Below are 14,288 nucleotides of genomic sequence, written 5' to 3' on the forward strand. Positions count from 1 at the left end.
TTCTTAATTCCATTCTATTTAATATGTCTTTAGTACACCTGTTTATGGCTGGTATATACTTAAAGTAATTTCTTATGAAAGCTATTTCTATTATGGCTACTATATGGCTGTGGTGAAGAGTTCATTATTACAGTTATTTCAATATAACTTTAATTTTCCAGCTCATCAGTGGCCATCAGTTACCACCCAGTGCCATGTCAAAGACCAACAAAGCTGACCCCTTGGTGCAGATAGAAATCTATGGTGTGCCAGAGGATCAAGCAAGAAAAAAATCTAGTGTTGTAAAAAGCAATGGTGAGCATCAGTCTGATTCTCTTAGCTGTGAAAAAAGCACAACAATTTATAAGGAATCACTAGCTCTGCACCCCAAGGAGCTGTTATAGAAAATGCAATTATTTCTCTCTAGACTAGGATCTCCTGGCACAAAATCTGTAGCAGAAGTTCATGCTGTGTGCCATTTTTCTAGACTGGCAGGTTAAGGAAGCACAAACTCCTAGCTGGGAGCACTGTCTCTTTCTAAAGGAAGATGGAAGTTTTCTTGCACACTGCTGTGTGCATCCTGGACAGCAGCTCAGCCCCACAGACCTGCTTGTCTACTCTTCCCTATCTGGATGGGCCAAAATGAGAAAATCCATGGGTTTAGAAGACAGTTTAATAGGTAAAGCAAAAGTTGCACACACAAGCAAAACAAAATAAGGAATTCACTCACCACTTCCCATAGGCAGGCAGGGGTAGAGACATTCCCAGGGAAACAAGGCTTCTTTATGCAGCTTTGTGGTTACTTGGGAAGACAGACACTGTAATCCTGAATGCCCTCCCCGCCTCCTTTCCCCCAGCTGTGAGTATGCCACCATTGCTCAGGAACATCCCTTTGGTCAGCTGGGGTCAGCTGTCCCACTTGTGTCTCTTTCCAGCTTCCTGTGTACCCCAAGCCCCCTCACTGGGATGGGGAGGCAGAAAGAGAAAAATCTCAACACTGTGTAAGCCCTGTTCAGCAACAGCTCAAACACTAATGTGTAATCAGCATTGTTTGGGTCAAAAATCCAAAATGCAGCACCATTGGGGTTGATATGAAGAAAATTAATCCTATCCCAGCCTAAACCAATACACAAATTGGTAAATTTAGACCGTTTTTCTTAAGCAATTGCTGTAACTTCACCACTTGTCTCATTTGAAGTTTCTAGTAGGAGTAATCCCTTAATTGCTTGACAGGTGAAGCGTGTACTCTTTGTAGCTGTCTTTGAGCACTCCCTTATCTTTATAATATAGATCTTCTTGATGTCTCAGACTACAAGTTCCCTGTGATCTTCCTTTTTCTGTACCTCTGTCTTCTATTCTTCCTTTTTCTTTTTTTTAGATGGCTGCTGTTTTAAATCAGCCCCTGAATTTCTTTTCTCTTTATGAACATTGCTAAAGACAAAGTAACCCCTTCTGTTCCAAATTCTTTTTTCTATTTCTAGTCAAGTGCGTGTTTTACTACCTGAATTTATTTATTTCCAACACTGTGAAAGGAGAAACTTTGGCAAAGGAATGAAACTGGTATGGCTATAGGAAAATGTAGGTTGAGCAGACATTCTTAACCTGGCTATCCTTGGCCCATTTTGCTCTCTTTTAAGGGATGACACAAACTGTCTTAGGCTTTTGCACCACTACAGTCAGTGGGAATCTTGTTATTTCTTTAAAGATATCTAGGGGAAAAGAATGACTCTTTACCAGTTCAGACTAGTGATAGCAGGTACAGTAATCCAGTTATTGAGTAGAAAAAAAAAATTTGCATTTTAATCCTGTTTCTTTTCTCGTTTCATTAGCTTTGTGCCCTAAATGGAACGAAACTTTCTCTTTCAACATCCAAGTCCCAGAGCTGGCAATGATTCGCTTCTGTGTGGAGGATGAGGTGTCTCTGGTCAGCAATGAATTTCTTGGCCAATACACTTTACCTGTGATGAGCCTTAATACAGGTAACACTTTTATGTGAACCACCTCTAACAGCTCAAAAAATCTGCAACATTCCAGGTTTTTATTGTTACTGTAGCACTGAGAGAGTACAGCGTCATGTCTGTTTTCTAGAGGGTGATTGTGTAATTACATGAATACATGGCACTCTCTGCTTTTTGAAATAATTGTATTCTCTGAATGCAAATCCATGATGTTGAAATCAAAGCAATATTAATGACAGGTGATTATTCCCACTGCAGTATTCCATTCTAGATGGAAACTGCTCAGGTGGTATTTTAATTCATAGCAAGAAGTGAAACTAGTCAGAACTGCTACAAAGGCAACAGTTTTGTGCACTTCCTACTCAGAGAAGTTCAAAACCCAGTAACAAATAAAACAAACAAACAAACAAACAAAAAAAACCACAAAAAAACCCAAAACTCACTCAGGTAACCTATTTGCAACTTTTCAGAGTGGAGAGCAATGGTTATAAATTAGATGAAATATGGCATTTTTCTTGCTGGAGTTTCTTTCGTTAAGCCAGTAGAGTTCCTGGAACCTTTGTAATGAATAGGCTGCACATAAAGAGCAGACACAGAAGTCAAGAGGCCAAGGAGAAAGGCTTATGTAAAATGGCTGCTTACTACACTGGCTTTCCAAAGCTATTTCTGACAAAACAAACAGCTTTTATTAGTGAATAAAGATGGGAAGGAAAAACATTGGAGCTGGCAACAGGCACTGCGCTATTTTATTAAGCTTAACAGGATTTTAAATGGCTTTTCTTTTCCCTCATGTTTGGAAGTCATAAAGCTGCTTGTGATTCTTAGTTGAGGTTGAGGAGTTATACAAGAACAAAGACATTACTCTTAGAGCTCAGTTGTTTTTCTACAACATAAATTTTTACACTGATAACCTTTTACTTTCCTTTTATTTGTATCCTTCTGGATAATGAAAGAAAACTCAACCCACCAACTCACAATGTCTGAGACAAATTCAAATATCAGGCACTGCTGCTTACAAGTGCTTGTAAAATTATTAATTGAAGCTTTTTAGATACAAATTTTCAGTGTGGCTTAATGTCTCTTTAGGATTAATTTTGGTCATAAATGAGGGATTCATATTTTGGAAAAGTAAGAGCAGGAAATTTTTGAGGAAATATTTTCAGTGGAGTAATTCAAAATGCTATAGAATGAGTTTAGGTACAAAAACTATAATTGATGCCAAACAAATTGCCCCAATCCCCACTTAACACAACATTAAAAAAAAAGTAATTTGCCATCAGGATATCCAGCATTATTGCAAGTATTTATTGCAATGCTTACCACTGAGTCCTCTGAAACCAGGTCTGGAACAATGGTTTTGATTTAGGTACCCAGGCTCTCTAAACAGTGAAATGGAAAATAATGTTCTTCCAGAGGGAGTCACAAAAAGGAGAAGACAAGGGAAGAATTGCCTAAAAATTCAGTCTTAGTCTTCAGCATTCCGATTGCTTTAATCTGTGCTACAGGACTGTCCCTCAGACCTTAGGATATGTATCCCTGAGGGGGCCCTGAGGGCAAGTTGCTTCCAAAGACTGAGCAGTGCTTACATCTTATTATTTTCTTTGTCAGGCAGTGGGAAAAAGTTGTGCCATTTCCTCCCTTGTTTGCATTTTCTTTCGAAAGGATTAAAATCTATATCCACACTGCCTTCCTTTTCCTAGCATCAGACTCCCAACTACTTGTAGACTCCACTGGGGAGGGATGCTTACTGCCCAGCTGTAGCAGAATTTGATTTTCCATGTAGTGATTATGTAGCTATATTCAGAGGGGCTGAAATTGAGCAAAATTCTCTACCTGGATCATTAAAGACAAATAGGAGGGGGATACTCTGTTACATTTCCTATGCCAATGAATCTGCCATGGAGAATACTAATACAGGACAGGGACTCAATTACTACCTCTATTATCATGGGATCCATAAGTACTTAATTATTTAATGCAAATTGGAGCAATTTCAATTAAAAAAAAAAAAAGTTTTACTTCTCTCAAGACACTTTGTAGAATATTCTGTAGGTAGGGGCTAGAACACAAGTCTTCAGAAATTAATCTTAGTCCTTGGAGTCTATCTTTGGATAGGGAATCAACCAAGCCTTCCACATATTGTGTGCATGCCTTAAAAACTGATCTCAAATGTAAAGTGTCTGAAACCAGCTTTAATATCTGCTGCCCAGAATCTGAACCTTAAATACCAGAGGAACTTATGTGTAATATAACAGAAGAGGGGGAAATGGCCTCAAGCTGTGCCAGGAAAGGTTCTGCTGGACATCAGGGAGGATTTTGTCACTCTAAGGGTTGCCCAGCACTAGAAAGGGCTGCTCAGAGAGGAGGTGGAATCACCATCCCTGAAGGTGTTCAAGAAAAAACTGGACATGGCACTTAGTGCCACACTCTGCTTCACAAGATGGTGATCAGTCAAAGGCTGGACTTGATCTTAGAGGCCTTTTCAAACCTAAACAATTTTATGATTCTCTATAAAAGAAGCAAGAAATTCCAAACCTAGATAAATGTGAGTCCCAAACATTCCACAGATATCCAGCTGGACCTAAATAGGGATTTTGAAAACTTCAGTTTTGAAAACACAGATATTGATACAAAACAGAGACTTATTTAAATAGCTGGAGTTATATATACATAGATAGAACACAGAATATTTTTAAATCAAAAGTGACATTGTTTAGTATTATGAAATAATGGACATTTAGTCATATAAAGCCATACAGGCTGGGGTTTTGAAGAAGAGATTGTTTTGTTTTCTGAGCAGGTAAATGAATTATGTTTTAAGCTTCTCCAAATGTTTCAAGCAACCAGATGAACACGTAGTTTCTAATGGCATGACTTATCTCTAACAAAGTAAATTACTCATAAGAAATCAACTTCTTAAGATGCCATGGCAGAAGATGTTACACTTCACATTTTTCTGCCTCAGCTGGACAGTGCATGGCTGCTGCAACACCATTCTGTAGCTGCCATCAATGCTGTTTCACATGCTGATTTCATTTGCTATCAGAACAATGCATGCAGCACCTAACCCTGGATGTTATATTGTAAGCTTTGCCCATGTTTAAATATCACTAGGCTAAAAGTCTTCCATTTGAAAAAATATCACATCCTGAAAAACACGAGTTTTTCACTCTGTCACTAAAAATACCAGAATTTAAATATTATATATTTGCCATTTAAATATTATATATTTAAATTATTATATATTTAAATTATATATGTATATATATATATATATATAATATTTACATATAAATATATATATTCTCCCATATATATGAGAGAAATCAGCACAAATGGTTTCTAGGTCCTGTATAATTTCATTTTAAAGAGCTATTTACAAAATCACAAATTATTCCCTATTTGCATAGATGATCATAAAACCACCCCATTATAACATCTGTGCCTGTGGTTAATACACTAATAAGGGGAAATCATTGTATTTCCAGGTTACCGTAACATCCCGCTGATATCCAAAGATGGCATCAAGCTGGAATCTGCATCGCTGTTTGCTCATGTCTGGTACTATTAGTGATGTTCTGCAAAAGAAATTGTTCTGGGGGATTGTCCCCTGCTTCAATAAAGTAGCATTTCTGGCTTTGCAGCAGCCCAGTGGCCTGATTCCCAGACTGGCATATTCTCAATTATTTTATTAAGCCAGTGGGACTTTTATGGAAGGGGTATCCTGAATGAGGGCTACTGTCCTTGGCCCTGCTGCTATTTTTCTGAAGGAGAAGAGTGGGTTTGAGAAAACCTAAGGAGCTTTGAAATGCACAAGTGTTGGAAAATCCCAGCTCTACAGAGATGGGCTGAGAGGTGTTTTAAAAGATTTTACTCCTTTATCAGTCTTGTAGAAGGGTGAGACATAAAAGATGTAAAACTCAACACCATTCCATCAAAAGTCACTCTATTTCCTGGTTACAATACCTTATAAATGTTTTTCAGCCTATTAGCTTTGCCAAACAATGCTGCTAACACTTCTAACACCAATCACCTGTTGTTTTACCCCATGTGGTCCAGCTGCAATGCATCTTTCACTGTTCTAATTCTCAATAATACCTGGTGGTTTTGCAAGGCCATCTTTTGAAACTTTTTACAAGTTAAATCTCTCTCTCAACGTCATCTCTATTCCATGGCCTTCCTAAGTCAGCGCACCTTATCTCAGAGTTTGCATACACATGTACAAGGCTGTATGACCTTTCAAAGATTTTGAGAATCCTTTACAAACCCATTTCTTACACACAAATCCATGGGACCTGATGAGATACATCCACAGGTCCTGAGGGAACTGGCCTAATCTGCTATCCATCATATTTGAGAAGTCATGGCAGGCCAGGGACGTTCCCACTGATTGAAAAAGGGGAAATGTAGACCACATTTGCCATCAAAAAGGAGGTGATTTTACCCTCTGGGGCCCCCAACACAAGAAAGGTGCTATCTTTGGGAGTGAGTCCAGAGCAGGATGATGAAAACGATCAGAGGTGTGAAGCACCTCTGCTGTGAGCAAAGGTTGAGAGAATTGGAGCTGTTCAGCCTAGAGAAGAAAAAGAATCCAGAGAGACCTTACAGAACCTTCCAGTAGAAGGACATGTAGTAACTGGACAAGGGTGGATGGTTTTAAACTGAAAGAAGGTAAGCCTAATTGAGTATGAGGAAGAAATTCTTTACTGTGAGGGTGGTGAGGCCCTGGCACAAGTTTCCAGAGAAGTTGCGGACTCCTCATCCTTGGAAGTGTCCAAGGCCAGTTGGATGGGGCTGTAAGCAGCCTACAAAGTGTTTCTGGTCATGGCAGGGGGTTGGAATGAAATGATCTTTAGGATCCCTTCCAACCCAAGCCATTCTGTGATTATATTATTCTCTGATAATTTAGAAACAATTCATAATTATTGAATGTTTTTGGTTATTTTTAAAATTCAGTTAATGTCACTTGGAGCAAATTTCAATATTTGAAAAATATTGAAAAAACTAATATTGAGTGAGAATATTAGTCCAATATATATGAGAGATCATGCTAATTTTTAGGATATGAGGATGTGAAATTGACATTTTTATTTGTATTGAATAAAATTTATTACCATTGTACCTTTTCAAGCAAACAGGAAAAATTGCCCACACAATGTAACCTTTACATTTGTAAAAAGTGAGTTCTGATTGGGCTATTCCACTTTAGTGCCCACTGTCATTCTCTTACCTGAAAAAAAAAAAAAAACTTTTGAGGAAAAAAAAAACCAACCAGTATTTCTTAAAATCATAAAAAATAATATGCTAATATTGGTACCTTTCCATAGCTTAGTCTTGAACCTCCTACTGCTAAAGCAAGACAAATTCATGGGCTGATTTGTAAAGAACCATGTTCCTCATAGGAGCAGGGAACTCAGGAAGCAGGAAACAGAGTATTCTGAGGAAAACGAGAGAATTTTAGAAAAAGCCAGGGCTGATTATGTGTGTGAAGATCTATGAGGACAACGTCTCGCCTACTGGATCTATCAGTGTAGATCATGCCCATAAGACACAATTTTCCCATTTTCCTTTCAGAACTGAAGTATTGTTGGCCTTCCACAGGACTACAGTTACACGACTAATGGCAGATTTGTTACCCAAATATTATTTTTTTTTTATAAAAAGGATGCTATATCGACAAGTTTCTTTAATATCAAACACTGTTGCTTAAGCTTGCAGACAGTTCTGATAATACATTGTAATGCTCTTTTTATTTATTGCTATTCTAATGCTGTTTTATTTAATGTTGCTCCAAGATGGAAAATCAGGGCATGTGGTAAACAACAGTTAGAAAATGTCACAGGAAATAACACTGTTAGAAAATTGCATTATAGTTTTAATAAGGAAACTTAGACAGTAGACTGAGAGTAATCTAAAATCAATATTGAACTGTAAGGTCAGGTAATTTGATAACTTTGTAAGCTGGTCTCAGTGTGTTTTCTGTGCTTGAATGACAAGGCACTTTATCTGTTTCTCAGGAGAGCCTATAGCATAAAATTTTGGTGTCCTAATCTTTGTAGTGATGATATTCTGTGTGTCAGTCATTGTCCCTTGCATGTGGTAAATATGTTACAGTTTCTTACAGCTCTGAATAGACTAATAATATTAATATTCAGAGTTCTCCTCACCTCCCCTTACTGAGGAGGATCTTTGTACACCAGTTTGACTGGGGAAAGAAGTTTCAGATAAAACCTGAACAAGTCCATTGGTTTGATGCTGAGAAAAATTCCAGCTTATTTAATTTCCTAACTAACACTCCAAGTCCCACTTCAGAAGCTTTATAGAGCTTTATATTCTGAAGACTGATGTGAGTGTCCTTTGGGAGAAGAAGGCAATTACCTTCACTTCTGGGATTATTACACCTCTGTTGACCACTTTTCCACCTGGTAGGACAAATGTCAGGTCTGTCCAGTATATGGCAACTTAAAATTTACAGCAGATCAGATCACAAATCAACACATCTCCTGTGCCTTAAAAATGTGCCCCTGGCCCTGGAAAGGTTTATTTACATGGTCAGTGGGTCTGGCAATAATGGACAGTTCACTGTGGCTGCTCACATGCCAAATTCTTAAAGCTGTGCTTAAGTGCTTCCTCAAATTAGAGGAAAACAGAGCCCATAATTAGCATCTGTGAAGTTAGAGGAACCACTAATGTTCATCATTTACTTTATAAACATATATTTTATAGCTCTGAGGTCTGTTCAAAGCATGTATTGACTTGAACCCCTTATGCAGCATGTGGGAAGACTGCTGAACAAATATCTGTGGTATCATGATCTTAAATAAATCCCCCACTGAAAGCACACATTCAATATGTTCTCTTTATTCATGAACATTAGCTTTTCCTTTCTTTCTTCACACCAATGATCAGTTATATCTGTCTCTTGGATGTCAGAATAAAAGAAACAATGACATAGATCATTGACAAATGGATATCCTGGATTAAATGTTAGATTGCATCAAAACTTTTAAAGTTCTTAAAAAAACAAAGTATTGATTGGGTAAGATTTAATGTGAAATTTGCTGGACATCTGAAACATATTGGCAGGGAACCATTCCATGGTTTTCTGGGGACCTCAACATAATACAGTGATGATAAATCACACCAATATCAGCATTGTTCCAACACAGTCAGTAAAATTAATGGGCGAAGAATGAGTCCCCACACACTGATGTGTACAGAATTCAGTATTTTTACAGCACTATTTAATATTAACAAAATTAAGCCCTTCATTGCTGTCATAAGAATGTTCTGTGTCTTGCCACAAGTCCTTAGCATGTGATTCTTTAACCTCACACTGTCAGGAATCCGTGGCAGGAAGATGGTAGCACTTTTCAGACAATAGCCTTATGGTTAGAAATGTCAGGATATGTGCTCAGCAGATGACTGCCTATTCTCAAGGGCAACTGAGACAAAACGTACTGTGGGAAAAGGGATAGAGAAACATTAGTGCAAATAATTGAATCATCTTGGAGAACATTTAAATTACACTGTTTCCCAGTGGGTACCACTTTTCTTCATTTAACTGGACACTGCTCAGTTGAATGTTAACAGCTCCCACAAATGTTCCTTTGCTTTTCACAACGAGCTTCAGTACACGGCCTTGGAGCTCTGAGACTCTGTCATAGACAATCTGAAATCATATATAGTGAAACAGAAAGAAACATACAACTTTGTTAATCTATTTGACAGGCAAAGCACTTCAATGCAGCATTCAGGATGATGATTAATCCAGCTTTGTGATAATTGCTTTAAACTTCCATCCAGAATAGTAAGTTATTAACCATGAGCCAAATTCACTTAACAAAGTAAATTTACCTCAGAAATACATTTATCTAGTTTGTATAAAGAGATTCTACAAGCTTAGGATCGTAAGATCTGATTATTTTAAAATAAATATTATTATTATTATTTCAAAGCATTAAATTTTATAATATTATTATATACTATGTAATAACATACTACATACAATTATATATATATTATGTAACTATTAGATACATATAATATATATAATATATATGATACCTCTACTATTTAACAAATACATATAATTTTATATAGTATATATATGTTATATATACTATATAATATATTTTATATATGATAATAGTATATATTTTAAAATAAATCTGGAACCTGTCTTGAACAATGCTTGAGAGAAAAAAAAAAAATCAGTATTCATAATTTTCCCTGTGAAAACTGAAAAAGATTGGACCCACTTTAGCAAATGGAAATTACTACATTTAGATGTTTCTGATACCCCAGAAGTGCTGTTGATACTTCTCAAAATAAATGAGACAGTAGTTTAGCATCTCTTAAAAAATTACTAATGCCTATAGATTTAAAATAGCTTTTAAATTACCTTATTACTGTGAGAGCACAGAGGGTTAAGTATGAAATTATAATGGTGTACTTTTTGAATTTAAAAAAAACCCTAAACAATCTGGAGCAATAGCCTAATAAGATTCAGCTGCACCCAGAACAGATTCCCATGCTTCAGTCTCTGCATCAGTCCAAAACTGCTGAGTGAACTGCCTGTGAGCTGATAAAATGTGAGGGATTGCTCTCAGTGCAGGTCTGAAAGGTAAGCCCACTTAAGAGAAGTCCATTTAAATCTAAAATTTGTATGGCTGGAAATGTTCTTGCAATTTTAGTTACACTGGAAAAAATGCTTTAAATTTTAATCTCTCTATGCTGTTTGAAAAGCAAACATGGTGACATTCTCTCACTTCAGGAGAATGGGAAACTGAAGCTGCCTAAAAGGCATTTTCCTGCTTGGGTTTTCCATGGAATCTGTACCTAAAGCACTGCTGAGGAGCAGGAAAGGCAGACTGAGCCCCTCTAGCTTGGATCTCTGTGGGTTGGACTGATGACCCTATTGTAAATGCAGGCAAACCCAATGGGAAGAAATGCTGATATCTGACTCAATTCAGAAAGCTGAATTATTTCCTTATTATAATTATGCTAAAATACATTAATATACTATACTACCTACTACTTTCTCTGACTCTAACACAACTCGTGACCCTCTCTCCAGAGTCCAGCCCCAGGTGGGTTGGATTGGCCATCAGGCTCAAACAATCCTCACCTGAATCAAATCAAGCACTCACTCCAGGTAAAAAATTCTCCAAACACATTCCACATGGGAAAAACAAGGAGCAGAAATAGAAATTGTTTTCTCTTTCATTTCTCTCTGTGCACCTCTATGAAAAATCCTGAGAGGGAGAGAAATGAGCTTGCCACATGACCCCTCTCTGTACTTCCAGTTGCAACTGCAGGAATTTCACAGGGGGCATGGAATGCACAGGACACCAGGCAACCCTCACAAAAGCACCAACAAGACCAAGATAGGTCTTACCAGGGGTTTAACATTTTCTTTTCCATTTAGAAACCTTTGGAAATAATAGTTTGGGATGGCTGTCATGAAATTTGCACCTGGTGCTTTTTGGTTTTCATGTTTATTGTGCCTATTTTGCCAAATTGTCTGTGAATTACAAATTTCACAGTTTCTCTTTCACTCACCAAAATAAAAGTGAGATGATGAAGAAAGTCTAAAAAGCAAGGACACAGTAAGCATAATATGATTTAGAATAAATCTGTGATCTGACACTGAGGCAATGCTAATGTTACCAAAGGAAGCTGCCTTGTTTCTTTGCCAATACATTTAAGGTACCAGCTGTTGCTTTAAATCACCAAAAACTACACATATAAGCTGTAAATTCTAAGAAACTCAACTGGGGTAATGAACAGCTTTCAGTCTTTGGCCAAAAATAGGCTTTTATCTTTGAACAATGACAGACTTTTACAGTACAGGGTGGGTGGTTTTCAAATGATCCCAGTAAGCTGTTTCCAAAATGGTTTTGCAAATTCAGCTGGAGTAAGGTATACATTATCATCAGGATGTAGGGACAGAAGAAAGGTCTGGAGAAGGCTGAATTAGGGTGTTGATAAAACAAATTTTGCTGCCTGCCAGAATTTGGGAATGGTTAAATCCTGAAATGATTGTGCACTGAGAATATTGGCCAGCCTTTTACACAGATAGATCAGATGGAGGTGAGTTATATGTAGCCATGCAGCAAATCAGTGGGACAGTTAGGGCTGGAATTCAACTATTCCTGGCTCAAAACCAGAAGCACTGTTGACCTACAGGAGTCTAATGACATTTTAATCACAAATGAGGGACAGTTGCTTCTCCTTAGGTAGCCATGGCACAGTTCCTAGATTTGGTAATTAATGCAAGGTAGCTTTGATGCATGGTGCTGAAGGATCCCTGGTGCAGTTCCCCTCCTCCCCTTCCATCAGACTGGCTGGGGCTGCCTTCATTTTCTCTTTGTATTCCATTTCTCTGTGTTACTCTTCTTCTCCACCACCACTTCTTAATGCAATATAACATTAACTACTGTGAATGCCACAAATTCCAAAATCCAGATGCAGGCACAGGAGAAAAAGAAGGATTTGTTTGCTAAAAGCCACTCCAAAACATTTGCTATAACTCATTTTATTGTCAGCCCTCTTGGACTTTCGCATCTTTACTCTCACACAGGAGTAAAAAACAAACATAAAAAGCAGCTTTGCAAGGTTGATAATTTGCTGTAGGCAGTCATAAGCAATAGAAGTACAAAACTAAAATCAAAAATACCCAAGAGAAGCACATTTCAGATTTTTCTCAGTCTGGAACAAAGAAGGAAATTAATATACAGCTTCCTTCTAGCCATTTGGCTTTAATAAAAACTTATGAACTAATAAAAAAAGCTACTACATTTCTGTACACAGTGTTTTGGACAGTAACTAATTTAAGAGACAGCTGATTTATATTTTTAGTAGTTTTTCTTCCCTGGGGCGGCTTCTGCCTCAGTCTACCAGCCTTGGACAAAAAATGCATCCAGAATGACATCACATATGGAGGAGCAGAGCAGCTAAAGCACAGGCATCGGGTTGGAAATGGCCAAGTTCAATGGAACCATATGTCCCCACTGTGATTAGCACTTCCCAGTGAAAAAGTCTGAGCATCTGGGAAGAAGGCTCTCAGTTTTGATTAAGGACATTAAAGTTGTCACAGAATTTCTTTTAATGGCACTGGAATACTCATGAACCACAATTAAATTTTCTCCCAGTGACTACTGACTGACTGCAGACAGGATTTTGGATTTCATTGCATTCAAAGGAATCTAAGAACAATTTGAAAGATAATTGTCTTCCAATGTTGCTGGCTGGCTCTTATCTGTTGTCCATTTTGGATACCTTACAATGAATGTTATGATATAATCACATTATCTTCCTTTGCTTTAAATAGCCTTTAAATGTCAAGCAATTTCTTTAGACAGGTTATTTAGATTCATTCCACTCTGATAGCAAAAAAAGAAGGAAAGAACAGAAAAAAAATAAAGCCTACTTCCTTGTAATTCCACTGTAATACTGTGGGGAGGGAAATTTGCCTCAGCTGTGAGCAGCAATACTACTCCAGGAGCTTTCTTACAGAAGCTGGAAGTCATCAGTGTAAGCAGACAACTTTTGTAATTAACAGATGCGGGAAAAGGGAAATATTAGAACTCCAGGAGTGAGAAACTAAGAGATAAGCACTCAGAGTCTGCTGACTAACCTAAGCTTTATCATGTCTTATCTATGAAACAGGGTGGAGTGGTAATATTTTCCATGCCTTCTACTTTACAGCCTGCTGAAAGAGCATTTGTAAATTACTTTGAGATCTTTAGGAGATTTGTTACATGTAATAATTATAATCTCCAATCCCACCTACTGTTTCAATCTCATCTGCCTTTACAAATGAACACAGTTTATACCACTTCCCATTCTGCCATAAATGTTTCTCCATATAAATGTTTTCTTTCACCCCAGAGGCATGAGCACTTCAGTGGTGTGTGAAATAATCATATATAGCTGTGAACTGATGGCATTTTAACATAAAAAGAGCCTGGCTATTTATTCTTGTGTTATCATTTAGGACAGTGACAACCAATTTTCAAATGTTAATTTGAATAACAGGATCCATTAAATTAATACTTTTCATGCTATTGTGCATATCTGCATTCAGAACTGCTGGGTTATGGTGCAATGATGCTTGGCCTCATTTGGCTAACATGTAACTCTGGTTATAGGGTAAGACAGAGCACTCTGAAAAATCCAACTGCTTTCCTGAAGAGAGAGACATAAAAGATGCTTCACTTCTGAGAAATGCAAAACAGACAGTTGTCCCCTTTTCTGGTTCAGCTTATGATACATTCCTCCTTTCTGGTCATCCTCATTGCAACAGCTCTAAAAATGCTGTATTGTTGTTTTATTTCAAGAGTGGGC

At 37.5% G+C, this 14,288-nt stretch overlaps 2 protein-coding genes across 4 annotated transcripts in view; one reads left to right on the forward strand and one right to left on the reverse strand.

Moving 5' to 3' along the window:
- The window catches only part of PLCZ1 (phospholipase C zeta 1), a 44,082-nt gene extending 38,485 nt beyond the window's left edge, over positions 1-5,597 (forward strand). Inside the window, exons 10-12 of the mRNA XM_002196519.7 lie at positions 162-294; positions 1,809-1,958; positions 5,426-5,597. Of these exons, the coding sequence (XP_002196555.5) occupies positions 162-294; positions 1,809-1,958; positions 5,426-5,508 (366 nt within the window). The 3' untranslated portion in view covers positions 5,509-5,597. The remainder of the gene's footprint in view (positions 1-161; positions 295-1,808; positions 1,959-5,425) is intronic.
- Positions 5,598-7,021: 1,424 nt separating this feature from the next.
- Positions 7,022-14,288, reverse strand: part of PIK3C2G (phosphatidylinositol-4-phosphate 3-kinase catalytic subunit type 2 gamma) — a 213,307-nt gene continuing 206,040 nt past the window's right edge. For 2 of the 3 annotated variants that reach the window (XM_072923803.1, XM_072923804.1), the window contains 2 exons: positions 9,466-9,609; positions 7,022-7,167 (listed from right to left, as the gene is read on the reverse strand). In XM_072923803.1, coding sequence (XP_072779904.1) covers positions 7,156-7,167; positions 9,466-9,609 — 156 coding nt within the window. In that variant the 3' untranslated portion in view covers positions 7,022-7,155. Of the gene's footprint in view, positions 7,168-8,782; positions 9,610-14,288 lie in introns of those variants that run through there. The other variant, XM_072923805.1, reaches the window with a different exon arrangement.

Source organism: Taeniopygia guttata, chromosome 1A, assembly GCF_048771995.1.
Source record: "Taeniopygia guttata chromosome 1A, bTaeGut7.mat, whole genome shotgun sequence".
NCBI lineage: Eukaryota > Metazoa > Chordata > Aves > Passeriformes > Estrildidae > Taeniopygia > Taeniopygia guttata.